We start from the raw sequence: 20,961 nt of genomic DNA, 5'->3' as shown, positions 1-20,961 counted from the left end.
TCACTATTCCACAAGGCCACACACCGAAAGTCGCCTCACACAAGGAAGAAGCCAGACCTATTGATTTTGCCAATGCTTGTTCTTACTTAGGACTAATCTCAGGGTGGCTGAACTCTGACTGAAAAATGAAGAGTTGGAAGAAGTCAGTCTCACTTCACTTGGGGTTGCTAAGGTCTGGGAAGCTATGGTAGCAGTGAGGGAGCCATCATTACAACAGCAATGATCCAACTCATGGAAATGAAAACGGTACCATGTATGAGTCACAGAAAGACTTGTCTCTACCCCCTGCTCTTTGGAAGTTCTTCCATTTCAGGCAGAAGAATAAAGAAAACTGGAGTGAAAACATAGCAGCCTACAAGGCAGTCAATAACGTTTATTGTATGATTAATACAAATCTTTGAAATGTTAACAGCATACAAGGCAGGTTTGACCTGGTAACAGGAATGGGCTACGCATGTGCTCCAGCTTGTGATTTGTGTTTCACTGGTGCTAGAGTTGCCTATGGTCAATTCCTCTTGTATCTGCCAACATCCCACGCGTATGAGTAAACACAAGGCACTGAATCATGAGAACACAAGAGTAGGTTCCATTTTATAAAGCATGCAGAGAAGGACCCTGCCTTCCTTCCAGCACATTATCAGACAAAGTGGAAACGTGCCTTTTTCCAACTGCATATAAATGTGTACATTTAGAGCTAACACTCAAAGGCAGTATTATGGTCTCAAGTGCTGGTTATGTGACGGGTGGATCAGTAGTCTGTAATGTTCTCTCCTTCCATTTCAGTGAAGGTGGAGCAGATGGGTACTGCAACGCCAAACACACGGTGCTGGCTGACCACGCGACACAGCAAGAAGTTTGGAATACCGACAGTGGTCTGAAAGGAGATGGTGTCCAGTCAGTGCCAAAACATTGGACACTGCAGCTCCTTCGGTGGGTGTGGGGGATGGGGGGGGGGGAGCAGCAAACTCTCCACTGTCTAGGTTGGCTCTGTGAACGGGTGGCGGGCCGCTGGCCTGAGAGCTCATGACTGGGTCCGGGTGGGGGCCCCCACCATGTACTTTGAAGGAGGGCCCCCTCGAATTCCTTACGCCCCTGTGTCCATTCCCCATGCCCCGCTGCTTTCATGCATGCACACGCAAGTGTTGCTTGGCACTGGAGAGCATCTCGGAGCTCTGGGCGAAACGCCATAACAGCTGTTGCAGTCACCTTTATTGTGTGGGGACCCTGTGACATGGCAGAAGGATGAGGATGCTGAGCAGTGAGGGGCGGGGCTCAAATATCGCTACTGGCAGCCACTGATGCAGGACGGAGAGGACACGAGTACTGGCATCAGCCACTGTGATGTATGCACCGCACAGACTGTGCTCAGGGCCTCAGACACTGCTGCTCCGGAGCTGTGTGCTGTACCAGGAGCTGCAGTGACCTTCGAGGTGGAGATGAAATGATGTCTGGACGCGTACCGCCTGCCTCACGCACAGTATCTTCCAGCTCCCTGTAGGGTTATGTGCTATGCACAGCGATGATGGCTGGAGAAGGACATCTTTGTGTCATGGAGCATGCATTTTCCTGATGAAGACTCATTTATAAAGAAGCAAAATGGCATCATGCAACAAAACAGACGGTCTAACCACAGAATGGCTGTCCTTTAAGCCAACCAAAGATCTGAATGAAGCGTAAAAGAGTACTAATATCTGAAGGCGGTCCAACGCCCCTCTCCATGAATGTATTATTTTGTTTTAATGTATTATTTTTCTTAACTTCAAAAGATCTGACAGGACTAATAAAGCGTTTTTATGCTTGACCCAAAACACGCACAGTCCCTCATACTATTATATTGTCCAATTAAATGGTTAATAAGAACTGCCCCATTGTGACACCAAAACTCAAGACTTTCAGAATGTGTTTGCACACTATTTCAGTGTCAATTACTTTATATTAACTTTATATTATAGTAACTTTTTTTAGTGACAAAAATACATGTCTGGATGTAGTACAGTAGTACTAACCTGCAAAGATATATTTACGCTCTAATGGCTATTTGCTCCAATGTCATATGCTTCTATGTTAATTATGTTAATTTTGTTGCAATGCATTATGGTAGCATTTTATTTCAGGTATTGCACCCTCTGTTTCCAAACAGAAGGGCAGATCTTGGTTCTAAGGGCACCGACTAAGGAAAGTGGGGTTTTAAGTTGAAGTCACATGAAACGACAGGAAATTATATTACCTGCAACACTAATGCATTTTGAATTTCCTTTGTTGGCATCATTGTGTCTTACCTTTGGAAATTCAATCTGAAGTGAACCTGGGAGATTTGAAAGCAAAGCACAGACGCCTTTTACAGAGTGCATGATGCTGCTCAAAGCGTCAGTGTAATAGCCTGGTATTAACTTACATTAACAGTAAATGGCGAGCATGATACACCTCAGCTCTCCTGTAAGAGCACTGAGTTTATGGAGTGCCCTTTTATCTAATCAGGCCTGCAGTGCACTTTGTAATTATAGCGCTTTAGAGACATTGACGCTTCCACCTCCAGAGCGCAGCGGCTGGCCAAGATCCTGACTGAAAGGGAACGGCAGATTCACTAGCTCAAAAGGAGTAATGTTATTAGCAATATTGACCGTAGACAGTCACTTGCTTTTGTCACATAGAAAAATATGATTTTTAGTCTTAGAGTGGGCAGATTTCTGATGTACTCACTCACAAATCCTTTTAAACAAAGACAGTGGATGTGTCATTAACGAGTTCATATATGCATTAATTTACATAAAAAACATTTCTTGTATGTTTCCGAATTTTTTGATTAACTTGAAATATTTCACGGTGCTTTTAAAAAGGAAACATTTGACTTCAAAAGTAACAATCACTCACATAGCACAAGGCTTTGAGTCTTTACGTGTTGAACCTCTCAACAATCTCAAATGCTGTAGCTAGCTTCCTCCTAAAGCTGGTCAATGTTAAAACTAATCATTTTGACAGATGCTGTTGATCTGGGTCAATTTGATTCAACCCCAATTGGACTTCAGAGACTTCTGACTAAGTAAACAAGGAAATTACAATTGAATAAGATGTAACCAAGATCAATCATTGAGTATCAATATATATCGAAAACAAAGTAACATCCTTTTCTTAGGCACAAATGGCCCATCAGTCTGTGGTTGGCGTTTTGTGTCTGGAACATAGGAATTAATGAATTTTACATTGGAAATTCCAGTTTGCTGACCCAGGGCAGCCCAAATTTTGAGCAGTAGGAGGCTGAAGGGTTACACCGCAAACTATGAAGGAAGACTAATGGGGGGACCCTTAGTGCTTTGAAGACTAAGGTTAATTTTGCTCAATTGGTTGGCGCTTTTCTTTGGGTGAATAAACAGTAAAAAGGACATACGTTAGTTAAACTCTTTCTATTGTTTGATGATCTTAAGGCCATGGATCTTCCCCAATGTTGTATTCTGTTAGAATTGGGTCTGACTGCTTTATGGGCTTTGGTTGACGCAAGTTTTAACTTATCCAACTTTATGTGTCTATACCAAGATGGGTTCCTTAAAGGCTACCATCAGGGTTTATATTTTTGTAACCCTAAAGTAAGGGGAAATATCAGACTATATGAATAAAGACAGTGGTATTTTAATCCTGCCATGAAGGCTTTTGGGATAGGATGAGTCTTTTGAGCAAAGGTGAGTGGAAAATACTACAGAGAAATACTGTAGCTTGGTTACTATACTCCTCCAACCAACCGATATGGGATTGTGGTTGCAGTGTTTTCATACATTTACTCAGCAGCTGAACACATTTTATGAAATATGTACATTTTAAGCATAGCTGGAATAGGAGCTAATATTTCGAGAATCCATGTAATCTTTGTTAGAAATTGGATTGTTGGTTGACTGGGGTGTGAGCATCAAGCAACATAAACAACCCAATGCAGGGTGAATCACAAAATGTCACTAAAATAGCCTGTACTTAACCCTGGTTAGCTTGGCTCAAAAAGCAGTCAAGCTAAACTAAGAGGCAATGTGTAAATTATTTATGCAGCATACAAATAGTAATAAAGTGAATCCCCAACCAATTTAATACATTGTTTAACACGAAAACAACAAAAATCAAATCAGTAGAACCAGAGTTATGAATTTGTAAAGACCTTAGTGAAAATAGTGCCAAAAAGCACCAAGTGGAAACTATGGGTATTTGGTCACATTGGACTGTGTCAAAGTAAAGTTCAGGCCAACTGAAATGGAGCTATGGTCGGCTACAGTTCCCAGGTTGGGCCCGCTGATGTTTTAACTTTGCAAATCTGTGGCGATGGAGGGGGCTGGCAGGAGCAGAGAGAGCGTTGTAGAAAGCTGCTGGCGTAGTGTGAAGAGCAGCCCAAGCGTCTCGGGCGGGAATTGCTGGAGCTTTGTGTTGGAGGTCCCTGTGAACGGTCAATGCTAATGTAATTTCACACTGAATGTCGGTGTGAGCGGCAAGGTTTCATTGCGAGCAGGCCTGTTTGAAGTCAGGAAGAGCCCAAAAGCTTGATTTCAGCTCTCTGAGCCACATCAATGGTCTAGAAACTGAGACAACACCACTTGAGGGTGTGCAACTCACTTCAGCTGGGTCTGTGTGCTGGTGCAAAATTTTGGGGAGCCTTTTATGTCTCTGAGGCTTTTGTCTACAGACTAGCTCTTTGAGTCACTCTGGTAGCCCTGAGTTTAAGATGAAGTGGCAGGTCCAGTGCTCCTTCCCCAGGCAAGATGGCAGCAGGGTGGAATGGCAGCAATACAGTAATGCAACAGCAGGCCAGCACTACAGCGGGGTCGAAGTCCTTTCAGCAGCACAGCAGTTCTTCTTCCTGGTAGAGTATTCACAGGTCCAAGAGTGTACTGAAGAGTTGGTGTTTGAGGTCCCCTTTTTATTATACCCTATTGCCATGGTGACTTCAAAGTTCACAGAATTCCCTGCCTCCCTTGCCCTGGCTCCAAGGAAACTGACGCAACAATGTGCATTTGTTAGGTCCTTTGTGTGGAGTCAGACCACTGGCTGTTGCTACGGGGGCTGTGCTGCCAGCAGAGGACCCATTTAGGCACACCTAATCCCTCTATTGTGGGACTGTCTGAGAGGAATTCTCATAGTCTGTTAGTTATACCAAGTCATGTGACCAAGGCCAGACTACAGGCACAAAAGGGCTAAGGGCAGAAAAGTGCCAAAGTTCTAATATTTGAATTTTTTAAAATAGAGCTCTTTGCCACAATTCCAAAGACACCAAACATGATATAGCTACCTTTTCCCAATAGGAAATTACAGCTTATTAAATTGAATAAGGAATGTCCAATGTAATCCTATGGGAGGAGTAGGCCTCACCATAGTGAAAAACTAATTTAGGAGTTTTTCATTACCAGGACATGTAAAACGTACAATTACATCTCCAAACGTTTAATTACACAGCACCCTGACTTATGGGCTACCTATGGTAAACCTTAGGGATGGCATATATGTAATAAAAGGGGTATTTAGGGCTTGGTAGGGGGTTTAAGTACCAAGTCAACAAGGCAGTTTCTAACTGCATTCAGGCTGCAGTGGCAGGCCAGGGACATGTTTTAAGGTTCTACTTAAAAGGGTGGCACAATAAGTGCTGCATGCCACCTGTAGCATTTAATTTACAAACTCTGGGACTATGGTCTACAAATGACTTATAAGTGAATTAAATATCCCAATCTGGTGTAATATAATGAACTTTGTTTAGGGGAGAGAGCACAAGCACATTAGCACTGGTTAGCAGTGGTAAAGAGCCAACAAAAACGAATTCAGAAAAATGTTGGAGGGTAACGGCAACATGTTTGGGGGTGACCCTGCAGAGATGGCCAGATCCAAATTTTTTAAAGCAGAGCTCTTTAGAAACTGATGAGCTCTCGAATGTACTTTTAGAATTCCGGTGTAATTAATAGTGAACAACAGGCTTGGTTGCTGCTGTCAATGCACATTGCTTGCATTTTACCCTTCTATGACTCCATCTTTCTATTGCCTGCTCCTTCATGCTTTGCCAAAGGAATGGCATTACCACAATTGGACGAGATGTTGATCTGCATAGATTTGCAGCACAGACAACTTCACTATCTGCTTTCTATGCTCCAGCTTCCTGACCTGTGTGTCTGGCAGATCTTCTAACTTGTTCATCTTTCAGGACAGTAGTCCCCTAAGGTGGGTGCCTGCCTAATTTACCTAATAAAGAAGTATTCTGACCCTTACAGCCTCTGTTCGTTGGCAGCATGCTGGGTTTATCCGTTAAAGGAAGAGATCCATTAAATCTTACTAACCCAATGTCGTCTGAACCTCTATCTAGAGATTCACCTGGCCAATTTCTCCACTGTCTACTTTATTGCTTGAACCCCATTTTATTACCACATACCAGATCTCATCCTACTGCATGACCCCACCCAGGATTATTGTTTCAGTGCACAAGATAGATTTGAGGCAGAATGAATCCTTCTTTAAATAGATGAGTGTTGTTATGTATGCTTCACTGGAAGCCTTTGGTGTTAATAACCAACTTGAAATCCAGTTACTCACTGCTGTGACATAACAACAGAGGAAAGCACAAAATGATTCCCACTGATGCCACATAAGTCAAGGGGAAACAATCTCTTTCCTTGCTCTAATTACCATAGTCTCTGTCAGCAGAAGACTCTACAGACCCACGCTTACAGGCTAACTTCAAAGCCTGCTAACATGGCTCTCAGAGCATATCAATACAGCACCTCTTTTCTCTCTGCCCTATGGAGGGCATAGAGCACACAGCAGTAAGGAGAGGAAGGGACTGCACAAAGGTTGGTGAGGATGACTGGCAGGAGTGCAGTAATTTTCTTATATTTGGATGAATGGGGCGGTTCGGAGGAAGGATTATGTGGGCGGGCAAGACACCATGAGGGTTTTTTTAATTTGGGCTTTAGGGTTAGAGTAAATGCCGATGATGGTGGGGGTGGATGTCAATTTTATAATTGTGCAGGTGTGCGGGGAGATGGTTTTAAGGGAGTGTGGTGTGGATAGGACACTACGTATTTCATTCTGCGCTGGAGAAGGAATTGTAAATGGAGCAGATGGTGCAGGTAGATACATATTAGAAGGACAGATGTTTTAGCGGGAGGAAGAGGGTAAGTTCAAAGGGTAAGGGATGGGTGGCAGGGGACACTCAGAACCTCTTGGTGTAAAAGATGTCATTGTTCGCTGTTACATATCTATAATTCTATATGTTGTTTACTGTAGGCAGAAGTTGTTAAGCTTCTAATGCAACGAGAAACTCCACATTTCGATCTCTTCTACCTTTACTTTACTCCAGCTAAGCTGTCCCAAATGTTACGACAACTGACGACCTGTTTTTGATTTTGATTAGTAACATCGCTGCGCTAACTGGTGTATCGCACACGCATTTGCTGCAAGGGGTTTTTACCTGCTGAAATTTTATACTTTTAAAACTGCTGTTTATTCGAATTGTTTTTACCCTGATTGAAGTAATTTGAAGCGCTACTCCCCGGTCCACCGCAGCAATTTCATGCTGTTTGCGTGGAGGGAGGAACAGCGCCTGTACTAGCGGATTGGTCCTTGGTGGGTAGCCTTCTTACCGAGGGTGACGGTCTAGTCTCCCCCCACCTCCCTGATTATAAAAGGGTTGCACACCTATACGCTCGAGAGATTGATTAGTAACATCGCCGCGCTAACTGGTGTATCGCACACGCATTTGCTGCAAGGGGTTTTTACCTGCTGAAATTTTATACTTTTAAAACTGCTGTTTATTCGAATTGTTTTTACCCTGATTGAAGTAATTTGAAGCGCTACTCCCCGGTCCACCGCAGCAATTTCATGCTGTTTGCGTGGAGGGAGGAACAGCGCCTGTACTAGCGGATTGGTCCTTGGTGGGTAGCCTTCTTACCGAGGGTGACGGTCTAGTCTCCCCCCACCTCCCTGATTATAAAAGGGTTGCACACCTATACGCTCGAGAGATTGATTAGTAACATCGCCGCGCTAACTGGTGTATCGCACACGCATTTGCTGCAAGGGGTTTTTACCTGCTGAAATTTTATACTTTTAAAACTGCTGTTTATTCGAATTGTTTTTACCCTGATTGAAGTAATTTGAAGCGCTACTCCCCGGTCCACCGCAGCAATTTCATGCTGTTTGCGTGGAGGGAGGAACAGCGCCTGTACTAGCGGATTGGTCGTTGGTGGGTAGCCTTCTTACCGAGGGTGACGGTCTAGTCTCCCCCCACCTCCCTGATTATAAAAGGGTTGCACACCTATACGCTTGAGAGATTGATTAGTAACATCGCCGCGCTAACTGGTGTATCGCACACGCATTTGCTGCAAGGGGTTTTTACCTGCTGAAATTTTATACTTTTAAAACTGCTGTTTATTCGAATTGTTTTTACCCTGATTGAAGTAATTTGAAGCGCTACTCCCCGGTCCACCGCAGCAATTTCATGCTGTTTGCGTGGAGGGAGGAACAGCGCCTGTACTAGCGGATTGGTCCTTGGTGGGTAGCCTTCTTACCGAGGGTGACGGTCTAGTTTCCACCCACCTCCTAGTCTATATTAGCCACAAAACCTTCGCGCAGCGGTGACGCGCAGCCGAAGCGCCATAGACGCGCCGAAGAGGCGCCAAAGAGAAGCCAGTCTGCGCCAGTCCGCGTTCAGACGCTTCGGGCTTCGAGACTGTGCAAGATGGTAGGGCGGCGCATTATATATAGTGCTCTTGCGCTGCATGCTTTACGACCCATCGTTAATCCCCTTTGTTTTAATTCACTCCGTCCTCATACCACTATTACTGGCTGCAAATCTTGCGACTGGTGTCCTCCCACTTTTCCGTTAGGCATCCATCCGTCTATACATACAATGAAAATGTTTCTTCTGAATGGTCGGTCCCTTCCAAAGCACCATACTGAACTGGCATTACTGATTGAGGAGCTTAACCCGGAAGCTCTTTTTCTAACCGAGACTTGGCTTCAGCTTCAAAATGATCCGTCAGTAGTATGGGCCATTCCCAAAGCCTACACCATCAAGCGCCTAGACCGCCTGTCAGGCAGAGGTGGCGGACTGGCCATTATTTATAAAGATATTTTTAGATGTCGTGTCACCTCCTTGTCCACCTCAGTATGTGAGAGTCTACACTTTTCTCTTGATTTCTCCCCCACGAATAGTTTTTCTGGCATTTTGGTCTACCGACCCCCGGGCTCCCTTGGAGATTTCATTGCTGATATTACAGACCTAGCGGCCAACTCAGTGCTCACCTCAGCTAATTTCACTCTGCTAGGTGACCTAAATCTGCATCTAGACGATCCCCTTGATGCTGCCGCTAACAGTCTTTGCACAAATCTTCAGGCCATCAACTTGCCCCAAAAGGGCTTCCAGCCGACACACAATAAGGGGCATCTTTTGGATCATGTCTACAGCAATTTAGACAATTTATCGGTGGAAGTACCGTTACCACTGCCCTGGACCGACCATTTTTTAATTCCTTTTATTTGGTCCACCAATATCCCCTCTATCTCACAAACCCATGACAGGCACTGGGGTAGGAAATGGAGTTCACTTCCGCTTTCTAAATGGGAACAGGCGCTCTCTGAACAGCCTCCCCAAAAAACTATGAATCCCGACACGGCAGCTTTCAAATTTGATAGCTGGATTTCCAATACTTTAGATCAAGTGCTTCCAAAAGGCTCTCTGCAAACAATAAAAAGATCCAAAGTTGCACCTTGGTACTCTCAGGACCTTAGGATGTTGAAACAAGTCTGCCGTAAAGCGGAGAGAGCTTGGAGGAAAGATCCCTCCCAACTGAAAAAATCAGATTATAGAGTGGCAATGAGGCACTACAAGGACGAAATAAAACTTGCTCAAGCCAAGTTCTATGAAACTAAAATTAATATGGCAGCTAACTCCCCTAGAGAAATTTTCAAAATTGCAAAATCCTTAATTTCCCCTCCTTCTGAGATTCTGCCATCAGAGGGTGCACAGGTCCGCTGTGAGAATTTGGCCACCTTCTTCTTTCAGAAGATTCAGGCCATCTATTCCCAATTCTCGACAGATAATGAAGATACGGCTTCCTCCTTTACTTTGGACACTGACCTACCTGTATCCTGTTCACTGGTCACTTTTCCACTCTTAGATCCTAGCACTTTAGATATATTGGTCCATAAAGTCACCTCAGGATTCCAAACGATCCAGCCCCTCCTCAGACATTGATGAAACTGATTGATACTATTCGCCCGTTTATTCTAGAGGCTCTTAACACCTCTATTTCCTCCAGCTCTGTCCCATCCACATGGAAGTGCGCGATGGTAAGGGCCCTGCTGAAAAAGCCGAACCTGGATCAGAACAATCTGTCCAACTTCCGCCCTATCTCGCTTCTCCCGTGGATGAGTAAATTGCTGGAGAGACATATCAATAAAATCCTAGGGGACTATTTAGAGTCCAATAACCTTCTACAGGTCTCCCAGACGGGATTTCGTCCCCAGCATGGTACCGAAACTGCCCTTCTGGCAGTGACAGAGGCAGCCAGAGCTATAATGGACCAGGGAGGAAAAACAGCCATTATACTTCTTGATCTTAGTGCCGCGTTCGACACTGTTAACCATGCCACATTATTACATCGTTTAAAGGGCATGGGGGTGTCGGGCGCGGCCCTGAGTTGGCTGACCTCCTTCTTGGAGGAACGTTTTTTTCAGGTGTTTGAGGGCGAGGTGGCATCATCTAAGCATCCACTTAGCTGTGGGGTTCCGCAGGGCTCCTCCTTGAGCCCCACACTTTTTAATGTCTATATGCAGCCTCTAGAGAAGATAGTCCTCCCTTTTGGTGTGCGGATCGTCACCTACGCAGACGATACCCAACTTGTGGTCTCTTTGGACCACAAGGAGGGTTCGTCTAACACCCTGGGCCCTTGTCTGGAGGCTGTCGCTGAGTGGATGCAACTCTCCCACCTCAAACTCAACGGGGAGAAGACGGAGATCATGCTACTAGGTAACCCTTACCCGACCTTCCTGGCGTCTGGCTGGCCTTCATGTCTCGGTGTTCCCCCTCCTCCGAAAGACCAGATAAAGAGCCTAGGAATCTGGCTTGATAGTGCGCTGGATTTCTCAGTCCAAGCTACCAAAACTGCCTCCACATGTGTGGGGCTAATGAAAATGCTCCGCAAAGTGCTCCCTCTACTTCCATTCCAGGCGAGAAGGGTCATGGTACAGGCCCTGATACTCTCCCGCCTGGACTATGGAAATGTTCTATATCTAGGAGCCCCGGCAACAGTGACAAAAAGACTCCAAGTCACCCAAAACTGTGCCGCCCGACTGTTGTTCAACATCCCGCGCTGTCAATCAGCAAGGAATGCCTTAAGAGAACTCCATTGGCTCCCAGTGGCTGCCAGAACACAGTTTAAGGCCATGTGCATTTTGCACAAATCCTTCCATCGAAATGGTCCGGCAATCCTGTACCCCCTGGTGTCACCATATTTTCCATCCAGAGCCCTTCGCTCGGCTTCACTGCATCTGGCAACCATGTCTAAAATCAAGAAAGCCCGCTGGGGTGGCCGCTCTTTCACTCACGCAGCGGCAAAGCTATGGAATTCCCTGCCTTTAACTCTCAGACAAAATAACAATCTAATGTCATTTAGGAGAAACCTAAAAACTCACCTGTATTCAAAAGCGTACTAAACTTACCCAGCAGCTCGACACAGTATTCAGTCTAAAGCGCTGCGAGGCCTCCGGGTGGTTATGCGCTATATAAGTGTAATTTTTCATTTCATTTTCATTTCATTTCGTTTTAGGTGTTATCCTCTCCTTGGTTTTATTTTCTTGCATCAGTAGGTCCTGTGTTAATATTTTGCTGTGTACTGGAGTCAGACCGATTGCAAGTAGTTGAAACCACGAGCCTCGTCTCGACAGCGATTGAGATAAATCCTGCCTTGATTGCATTGGGATTAGAGGAGTTATCCGTCATGAACAAGGCCTTGAGTTTGTTGCTTCATGCAATTTCCACATGAAAAAGCAATCCTTGGTTAATTGTCACACGTATTTGTTCCTGTAAACTCCTGAGGTCAGGGATTGCACTCATTTGGACATGTTGGGGACGCCTGCAGACTCCATGATGGATTATCATTAGTGTGACAAATATCAGAACATGTACTTAAAATAGTGATGTAGATGGCATGGGGTTGCTCCATTTTAACAAATAACAGGAAAACAAGCATGCAGAAAAAAGGCAACTTCTATGACTGCACTGACCTAGAGGTGTTGGGAACACCCCCAGGTTCCATGACAAGCACGACATGAGTTTGCCCTGGAATGTGGTGCTTGAGTTGAATATGAAATCTATTACAAGAGTGAAATGGATGACAGCTTTGCACTCCATAGTAAAAAAGAACAGAACACGTGCATTCAGGAAATAGTAAAACACACGCACACACATACACACAAACTCATACACATGCACCCCCCACACGCATTACATCTCCTTCTTAAATGTATGTTACCAGGATGTACTAATGCAAATGGCATTCCTGACGCCATCAATTTGATTATAAAACATTTTACATTCTCTCTATGTGGAAACTTAAAGCCACTAAGTCGCACGTATTTGAAGTCCATTCTTTCTATCCTACACAACATTATTTCCTGCTCAAACCTTTATGAACCTGCGATTTCAAATCCTTAAAGTTACAAACTCTTTGTATTGCTCGTTTAGTGCATATACTGGAAAAAAAACAAAAGAAGATAAATTGCTCCAGCTTGCTTTACTCCTGTATTTAAAGAATAAAAGAATAGTTCAAAGTTACAAAAGAGCACCAAAATATATGTTGAAAATATTTGCACAGTAAAAATTTTAAATGCATAATTGAGGCTGCTGAACGCCTAGGACAATGTACTACAGGGATGGTGACTATTTGAAAAGTAGCATCTTCCCCGGGGTCCTACATATCAGATAACCAGGGTGAGCAGAAAACTGCCCATTCTGAAGAACTGTCAGAATCACTGGAATGTAAGACTGATCCCTGTGTGTTTGCCCATTGCTCTTACTGAATGCACAAGGTGGTGTTAAGCCAACGCTGTTTGTGAAGGCCAGCTATCAGCATATTGTGGGAAGCTTCATTGGCACGGGCTCACTTCCCTTTCCCAAACAAAACACTTTCTACTTTGTGCCTTTCCCCCTACTCATTGAAGACAGTGCCCGTGAAGGGCTCCTACCTCTGGCTTGTAGGCCCGCTCCGCAGGTTTCCTGTGCCCCGGGGCTGTCTTGACGGACATGCCAGGGTACCAGCTGGCACCGGCGCCATTTGTGTGTCCTCCATCTGAAAAAAGAAATTATATACATGACAGGTGAGGATTTGAAAAAACAATCACTGAGTTTTAATATGGATACCATGATTTACGAATAAGTAAAAGAAAAAAGAGAAAAACGAAGAGAGTAGACAAGTTGAGAGATTTAAATGTGTAAAGGGATACATTTGGATATTCTAAATGTGTTACAAGTTCCTCTTCCAATATTGGCAAATACTATAGGTACTTTTTAGGGTTTCATTTTGAATGGCGGGTTGTCACATCAGCCAGTGCGCTTGCAGTTTATCATTTGACTGCATTATGACACTCCAGGTCCTACTTCCCCAATTAGGAACAGGATGGTGGCAGGTGGTTAAGTGATTAGTCAAGAAGGTGCTGCCACATGGAGGCATTTTATATTTCTTCCCAGATCATTTATGACCCAGCTCCTGGAATAATAATAGGATGACTGACAGTGATTCGCTGAGGTCTCTGACTTAAGTGACATCAACAAGAATCCAAATCCAGGAAAATCTGCGTTATTAGTTGCAATGAGGAGGGTATATAGATGTAACAGGTAGGACCAAAAATGCATCAGAACCTGCACATTACACATCCAGAATTTACATTCCTGGTAGAAATTCTCAGGCATTAATTTGTGTGTCAACAGGAAAACGCGGACCATCATGAGCTAAAGGTTTGTGTGTGTGTGTGTGACAGACTATGATGCACAAGATATTGCCAATTTATATTACAATTTTAAAGCTCTGCATATGCAGTGCTAAATTGTGTTGGATCAAATGCGTGTCCGTGCAAATTTAAGTAAATAAGAAATTTGTTGTTACCATGGAAGTGACCAAGGAAGGTGACATTACCAATATGCCAATATGGTGAACACTCGCAGAAATATTATTGTGTGTACTCATAGATATATATGAAATGAAATGAAATGAAATGAAATGAAAATGAAATGAAATGCAATGAAATGAAATGAGATTTATAAACGCGCAACTAAGCCCGAAGGCATCAAGGCGCCTAACCAAAGAAAATCAGAAAAAGGCAAATCCAGAGCTAGGGGTAGGCTTTGGCAAATAGCCACGTTTTGAGTATCTTCCTAAAGGCTTGCTTAGTGGGGAGGGATTTAATCTCAGTTGGCAGAGCATTCCACAGCTTAGGAGCCAAAGTTGAGAAGGCTCTGCCACCCCATTTGGCTCTGCGGACACAGGGGATTGCCAGCAAAGACTTATTGGCTGAGCGCAGAGTTCTAACAGAGAAATAGGGAACCAGCATTTCCCTCAGGCCGCTAGACCCATTTGAAGCCAAAGCCCTGTAGATCAGACATAGGGACTTAAAAGAGATCCTGGACTCTATCGGGAGCCAGTGCAAACTTTTCCTGGCAGCCGTAGCGGAAGCCCGCTTGGGTAGATCTAGTACAAATTTTGCTGCGGCATTCTGTACCATTTGAAGTCTCCTTATGAGGCCCTTGTTAATGCCTAAAAGTAGGGCATTGCAATAATCTAATCTCGAGCCTATTAAAGCAACAACCACTTGCTTCCTGGCTTGAGGGGACAGATAGTATATTATCTTCTGCAGGATGTTTATTATGCCCCAGCAGGTAGAGATGGTCCTGTTTACTTGGTGACCCATCCCCAGGGTAGGATCAATCATGACTCCTAAATTCCTGGCCAAGGCAGTGGGTGTAGGGCACTGGCCCAGGGATGAGGGTCACCATTCCGCCGACCAGATGTCCTCCTTGCCTCCGAACACCAGAATCTCTGTTTTCTCGCCATTGAGCTTCAATGAATTATAAATCATCCATTGAGCCACTGCCTCCATGCAGTGTCTAAAATTGGAGGCAGCCGAGATGCAAGGTTGGGCGAGAGACATCAGGATCTGCGTGTCATCGGCATAGGATACTACCTCCATCCCAAAAGATCTAATCAGCCTGGCAAGTGGGGTCACATAGATGTTAAAAAGGGTCGGACTTAAGGCCGACCCCTGAGGGACCCCACACTGCACAGGGTGGGATGGAGATAGGAACTCCCCCATCTTGACTCTCTGTTCCCTATGGCCAAGGAAAGAGGTCAGCAGACTAAGTGCTGGCCCCTCAACCCCTATCTCCCTCAGTCGGGATGTTAACACTGAGGGAGATAGGGTATCAAACGCAGCCGTGAGATCTAGCAGAATGAGGAGGGTAGTCTGGCCCTTATCCTCTCTTGTGCGGATGTTATCAAGCACAATGGTGAGGGCCGACTCAGTACTATGCTCTCTCCGAAAACCATGCTGCGAATGATCTAAAAGGCCAGAGGTTTCCAGAAAGGCTGCAAGATGCTGGTTTAGATGGGTTTCCAGCATCTTTGCGGGGGCTGGGAGCAGCGAAATGGGGCGGAAATTTTTGAGGACACCCGGGTCTAGTGTGGGCTTTTTTAGCAGTGGTTTAACCACCGCTCTTTTCCATTGTACGGGAAAAGTACCGTCCTTCATTGCCCGATTCATAATCTCTAAATAGATGGGCAGGAGAGACTCCTTACATTGTTTGAGAAGCTTCAAGGGGCAAGGGTCTAAGGGGGAGCCCGATCTGGTCTTTAACAGAAGGACTTCAAGTTCCTGGAGGGAAAGGAGTGGAAAGCTGGACAAACATCCCGGCAGCAACTCCTTGGAGGATGTTATAGAAGGGACAGATGGACATGGTATGGACGACAGGGCCGCCCTCTGAAGCTCTAAGGCCGAGTATATATCCACAATTTTAGATTGGAAAAATTGTGCAATATCATTACAGAGCAGCTGTGAACTCATCACGGGGTCTGGTACCTTCAGTGATGTGAGCGTATCTACTATCTTGAACAGCTCTTTCGGCGAAGAGAGTGAGGTGGTTAGAGAGGTAAAATACTCCTGTTTGATTCGAATCACTTCCCTCTTATACTTCTTTAGGAGGATTTTATGTCTCTCCCTTTCTCGCAAGTCCCAGCTAGTCCTCCAGAGGCGCTCCTGTCTTCGTACTCCCTGCCTGAGAATTCTTAATGATTCACAGAACCACGGTGCCGATGGACTTTTCCTCGCAGAGTAGCAGGGGCAAGGTCGTCAATGGCTATTTTAATGGCAGTGTCGATCCTCTCGACTGCAGATCCTGCGTCCTCCTCTGAGGAGATCGCCCAACTTGGCAATCTGGGAACAAGCATGTCATTGGTAATACTTCTAAGCTTACGCCTCAGTTCCCTTTTACTAGGCTCACTTTCCTTGCTATTCCCAGTGGTGGTTATTAAATCAATGGGGATAGCATAGTGATCCGACCAAGAGAGAGGTATGGGAGACTCAATGGTCAGCCTGGGGTCCTTCGAAAAGACCCCATCCAGCGTATGGCCTGCCTGTTGGGTGGGACCTTTAACTAGCTGTTGCATACCACAGCCAGAAAAAATATCCAGTAAGGATAGAGTTTCCTTTGATTCCCGATTTTCCAGATGGAAATTCAGGTCCCCCAAGACAGTGAGATGCTCACAGCCAAAATGTGGCTCCAACATGTTGAGCATATGAAGGCCAAAATCTGTTCTATTCCCTGGGGTTCTGTAGATAAGAAAGCCCTTAAACGCTACTGCATATGCTCCGTTAATTGAAAACTGCAGGGCCTGGAAGGCGTCTGGGAATTCGGAGAAAGGCGTAATGTGGCAGGAGAGGCCGTCCTTATGGAGAATGCCGAGTCCCCCCCCCAATACGTCCCACTCTATCCTCCCTCACCAGCGTATAGTCTTCTGGTACCGCTTCAACCAAGTCCGAACCTGAGGAGTCCACTTCTTTGCTGCTGCTGACCACACGCAGGGTTCGTTGTGCTCCTGAGGATTTCACCTGCACCTTTGGAAACTTTCTGAAACTGCTCGCGGTACCCGCTGCGCGGGTCCCGCTTCGCTTGAGGCCACCAGGGGTCATTCAAACTGCGGAGATTTCACTTCTGGGCGCTTTGACCTGCAGGGCTGCGAGCGTGTTGTGGGCGCAGGACTACAAGTCCCAGGAGCGCCCACAACCCCCAAGTGCTATCAGCTGGGACGTTCTCCCTGCATGCTCCTCCCTGGTTTTCCATCGCGGTAAAAGCCGCCCTCCTCTGTCCTACCGGCGGATTTCCACTTCTTTGCTGCTGCTGACCACACGCAGGGTTCGTTGTGCTCCTGAGGATTTCACCTGCACCTTTGGAAACTTTCTGAAACTGCTCGCGGTACCCGCTGCGCGGGTCCTGCTTCGCTTGAGGCCACCAGGGGTCATTCAAACTGCGGAGATTTCACTTCTGGGCGCTTTGACCTGCAGGGCTGCGAGCGTGTTGTGGGCGCAGGACTACAAGTCCCAGGAGCGCCCACAACCCCCAAGTGCTATCAGCTGGGACGCTCTCCCTGCCGGCTCCTCCTTTTCCTCCTTAGATAGGATATTAGCAACTGGCGAGCACTGCTGCGCGGGAGCGCGCCCGGGAGAAGCCCGGGACAAGGGCGGGACCGTCTGTGGCCGTCAGGGGCCAAAGGAGGCCGGGCCGGGCCACCCCACTGACATATTCTTCTCCGGTATTTCGTGTACTTCATTGTATAGTGAACTTACCTTGACTTGTCATATCATAGTGAGGTGCCACGAGGGTTATCTATATGGCCTGTTCCGCAAGTACTTCTACCTTGCTGCCTCCTATGGCCGATGTGGAAGCTGCTGTCATGGGCCCCCTAGATACCTATTTCAAACGGCTACCACAGGAAATTGATAGAGAAATCGCCTTGGCAGAAAGACGTGCTGGGCGTAGGTTGTCTATTGAGCTTATGAAAACCCCTCTTGAGAAACGCAAAAGCCAAAGTTTCCCCTCACTGGTCACCCCCTTATCATCTATCTTACTACCAGTAGTACAGGACATCCTACATCATTCACCACCAGTTAACGAGTCACTGGGTATTGTTTCCCTAGACACTGCAGCTACTACTGTGCCTGTAAAATCTCCAAATGTTCCTACCCATTTATCTACTGGGCAAAATGCCACACAAAAAATTAGTGTCCAAATGAATATTGCAAAATCCAAACCTTGTCCAAAAAGGAAAAGGGGTGCTACTGTAAAAAAATGTCAAGCTCTAAAACCCCCAAGGAAATATCGGAAATTGGGCACTAACATACACCCTAGCCATGTCCTTGTAGAAAATCCGATTGGATTACCAACAGGAGAGGGTGAAGCCGTGGCAGTAGACGCAGACATCATAACATTGGTAACTCCTACAACACCACCATCGTCCGGTATTATAACATCCCCTGGGCCATTAACATCCAAACCAGAATTCCTTTTAGAGTTAGAAAAATTAATACGCTCCATTTTAAACCCGGTTGAGACCAGACTTAAAAAGCTAGAAGAACAATTGGACCATCTAGAGCAGGCTAGCTTAGACAATTTTTTTTCCATAAAAACTTTAATAAAGTCTTGCCATAAAAAGGGAGAAAATGGGAACAATCAACTAATATCTGAGCGAGATGCAGGTCCCCCGTTGGTTGATCCACAACTTCCGATTGTGAGTTCTGCACCTAGCCAGCGGGGTAAAGGACAAAGTAGTAAGGCTATCGCTGACCCATCAATAACTGTAACTAATAGTAATTGTGGGAAAACTAAGCCCTGTAGTACTGCAGCAAAAGGCAGAAAGGACAGCCCCAAGAACGCTGTCACTGTTGATAACATTAACACTCCACTCCTGCCAACCACTTCGACAACTAGCCATGGCACATTGATAAGCAATGCTAAAACTACTAATAATAATGATGTTGGAACACGTACGTCCCATGTTCTACAGCCAATAAGTAGTGGTGGTCTTGCAAGGGTTGGAAATAGCATAGCTGAAGGAAATAAAGCTCCTACAGTACTGAAAAATGTTGCCCCACCATGCCTTGTTGTCCCAGAACATAGCCAACCAACATCCCATGTGACTAAACTCCCGACTAGGATACCCCCGGTACAACTTACCCCTGATTCCTACCCCTATGTGGCTATCCTTACCAATGTTCCCTTCTTATTGGAAGGACAAAGAGAAACCTAGGACATGCTTAAAAATAAAGTTATGCATTGGTTACGGGTCAATAGACCCTTGCCAGGGGAAGTGGACGGTTTGATCATTGGGGTTAGAAGGGTCAACTGGATAGGGAGTACCTTGAAAAAGCTGGGGGGTGAATGTATTATAATCAATTTCCAAGACCCAAGGGTAGTAGGGTTAATTACGAGATCTGGCTGGAGTACTAGCAATGGTGGGATTGGCATTGTGGATCTCACTTTTTTCTACCCAAAGACCTGTGGCTTCTTACTTTGGGGGGAACATTGAGCCAGTGAGACCCAGTATTCCTCCTTGGGCAGAGATTACCCCTTCCCTTTTCCCTACCCCACAACCAAGTGGCTGCTATAAGCAGGCATATAATCCTTATGATGGGCTAGGGAATATGAGGTGGGGATGTTGACAGAAACAAGTTGAACCCACTGTCTTTGTGGATAATATGGACAGGGAAATTATACCGGAGACATCACTTGTAACAAATGGAGATGAAATGTCCAGCTTAGATGGAGAACTTAGCATTAGGGAAAATGGAAACATTAGGGGGGACAATATTGTATTTTTGACAGACATGGGGGGTGAATCTAGATTTTCACCAAGTATGGGAGTAAATGATGGTAAAAATGCCAATTGTATAGAAATTGTCTTAGAAGAAGGTGGTGATTGTGAGAGCTTGACCAACTCCCCGGTTATCCAAACTACTGATGGGAAGATTTGCAAAGACAGCATTATGGGGAAGTTTTTTTCGTGGAATGTTGCGGGGCTGAGTACTAAATTGTTGTCACAAAGTTGGATAGATTTTGTTAACGGATTTGAAATGTGTTTGTTCCAAGAGACGTGGGCTTGTGACCCAATCTTCCTCCCAGGTTACCTAAATTATTGTATACCAGCGAGTAGAGACCCAAGGGGAAGACCTATGGGAGGTCTAACAGTCTGGATCAAGCAAAGTTTACGACTTAAGATAAAGGTGCTTGACCTAGGCTGTAAAGATATACAACTGCTAAGAATATTACCGGAGAAGGGGGGTGCGATAGACATTTACAATATTTATGCTAGGGGCACATGTGCTGGGAGTTCCCCTACCCTAGAAGCTCTATCCACCTTCCTAGAATCACAGTCACTGGGAAATAGAGTGGTCGTGGCTGGTGACCTGAACAGGACATTTGAGCCCCTAGAAAGCACGGAACACCCAATAGGACAGGAGGAAGATGCCCAATGGGGTATTCCAAACCTAAATTTAGTGCCAGTTAAGCGGTGGACAAAGGATATATTATTGTTGAACGCGTTATGTCTGGAACATGGCCTGAGGGCCCTTAATGGCAGGACAAAGAGTGATCAGGGAGGAAATTGCTCATTTGACAATGGCCATAGTAAAAGTAGGATTGATTATGTCATCTGTAGCTTAAAGCTATGGTGTGGCGTAGTCGATATGGAAATCAAGGGTAGATTAGAAAGCGACCATAATCCCCTTTGTGTCACCCATTCCTGGTGGAGGGCTACGCCTGACAACCCAGAGACAATTAGCGAGACCATAGCGGTTATGGCTAATGACTCACGAAGGGTGAAATGGCCAAATGTGTTGGCAAATCTCGCTTCCTTGAACCACATAAACTTGGAGGTTGATAAAGCAATTGCCGCGATGGAAATAGTG

General features: G+C 45.4%; 1 protein-coding gene across 1 annotated transcript in view; it reads right to left on the bottom strand.

Annotated features, from left to right (window-relative positions):
* Positions 1-20,961, bottom strand: part of THSD7A (thrombospondin type 1 domain containing 7A) — a 959,544-nt gene that overhangs the window by 177,849 nt on the left and 760,734 nt on the right. The window contains exon 12 of the mRNA XM_086941983.1: positions 13,198-13,301. Within this exon, the coding sequence (XP_086798109.1) occupies positions 13,198-13,301 (104 nt within the window). The remainder of the gene's footprint in view (positions 1-13,197; positions 13,302-20,961) is intronic.

Source organism: Lissotriton vulgaris, chromosome 10, assembly GCF_964263255.1.
Source record: "Lissotriton vulgaris chromosome 10, aLisVul1.2, whole genome shotgun sequence".
Lineage (NCBI taxonomy): Eukaryota > Metazoa > Chordata > Amphibia > Caudata > Salamandridae > Lissotriton > Lissotriton vulgaris.
This window is presented reverse-complemented; position numbering and strand designations above follow the sequence as displayed.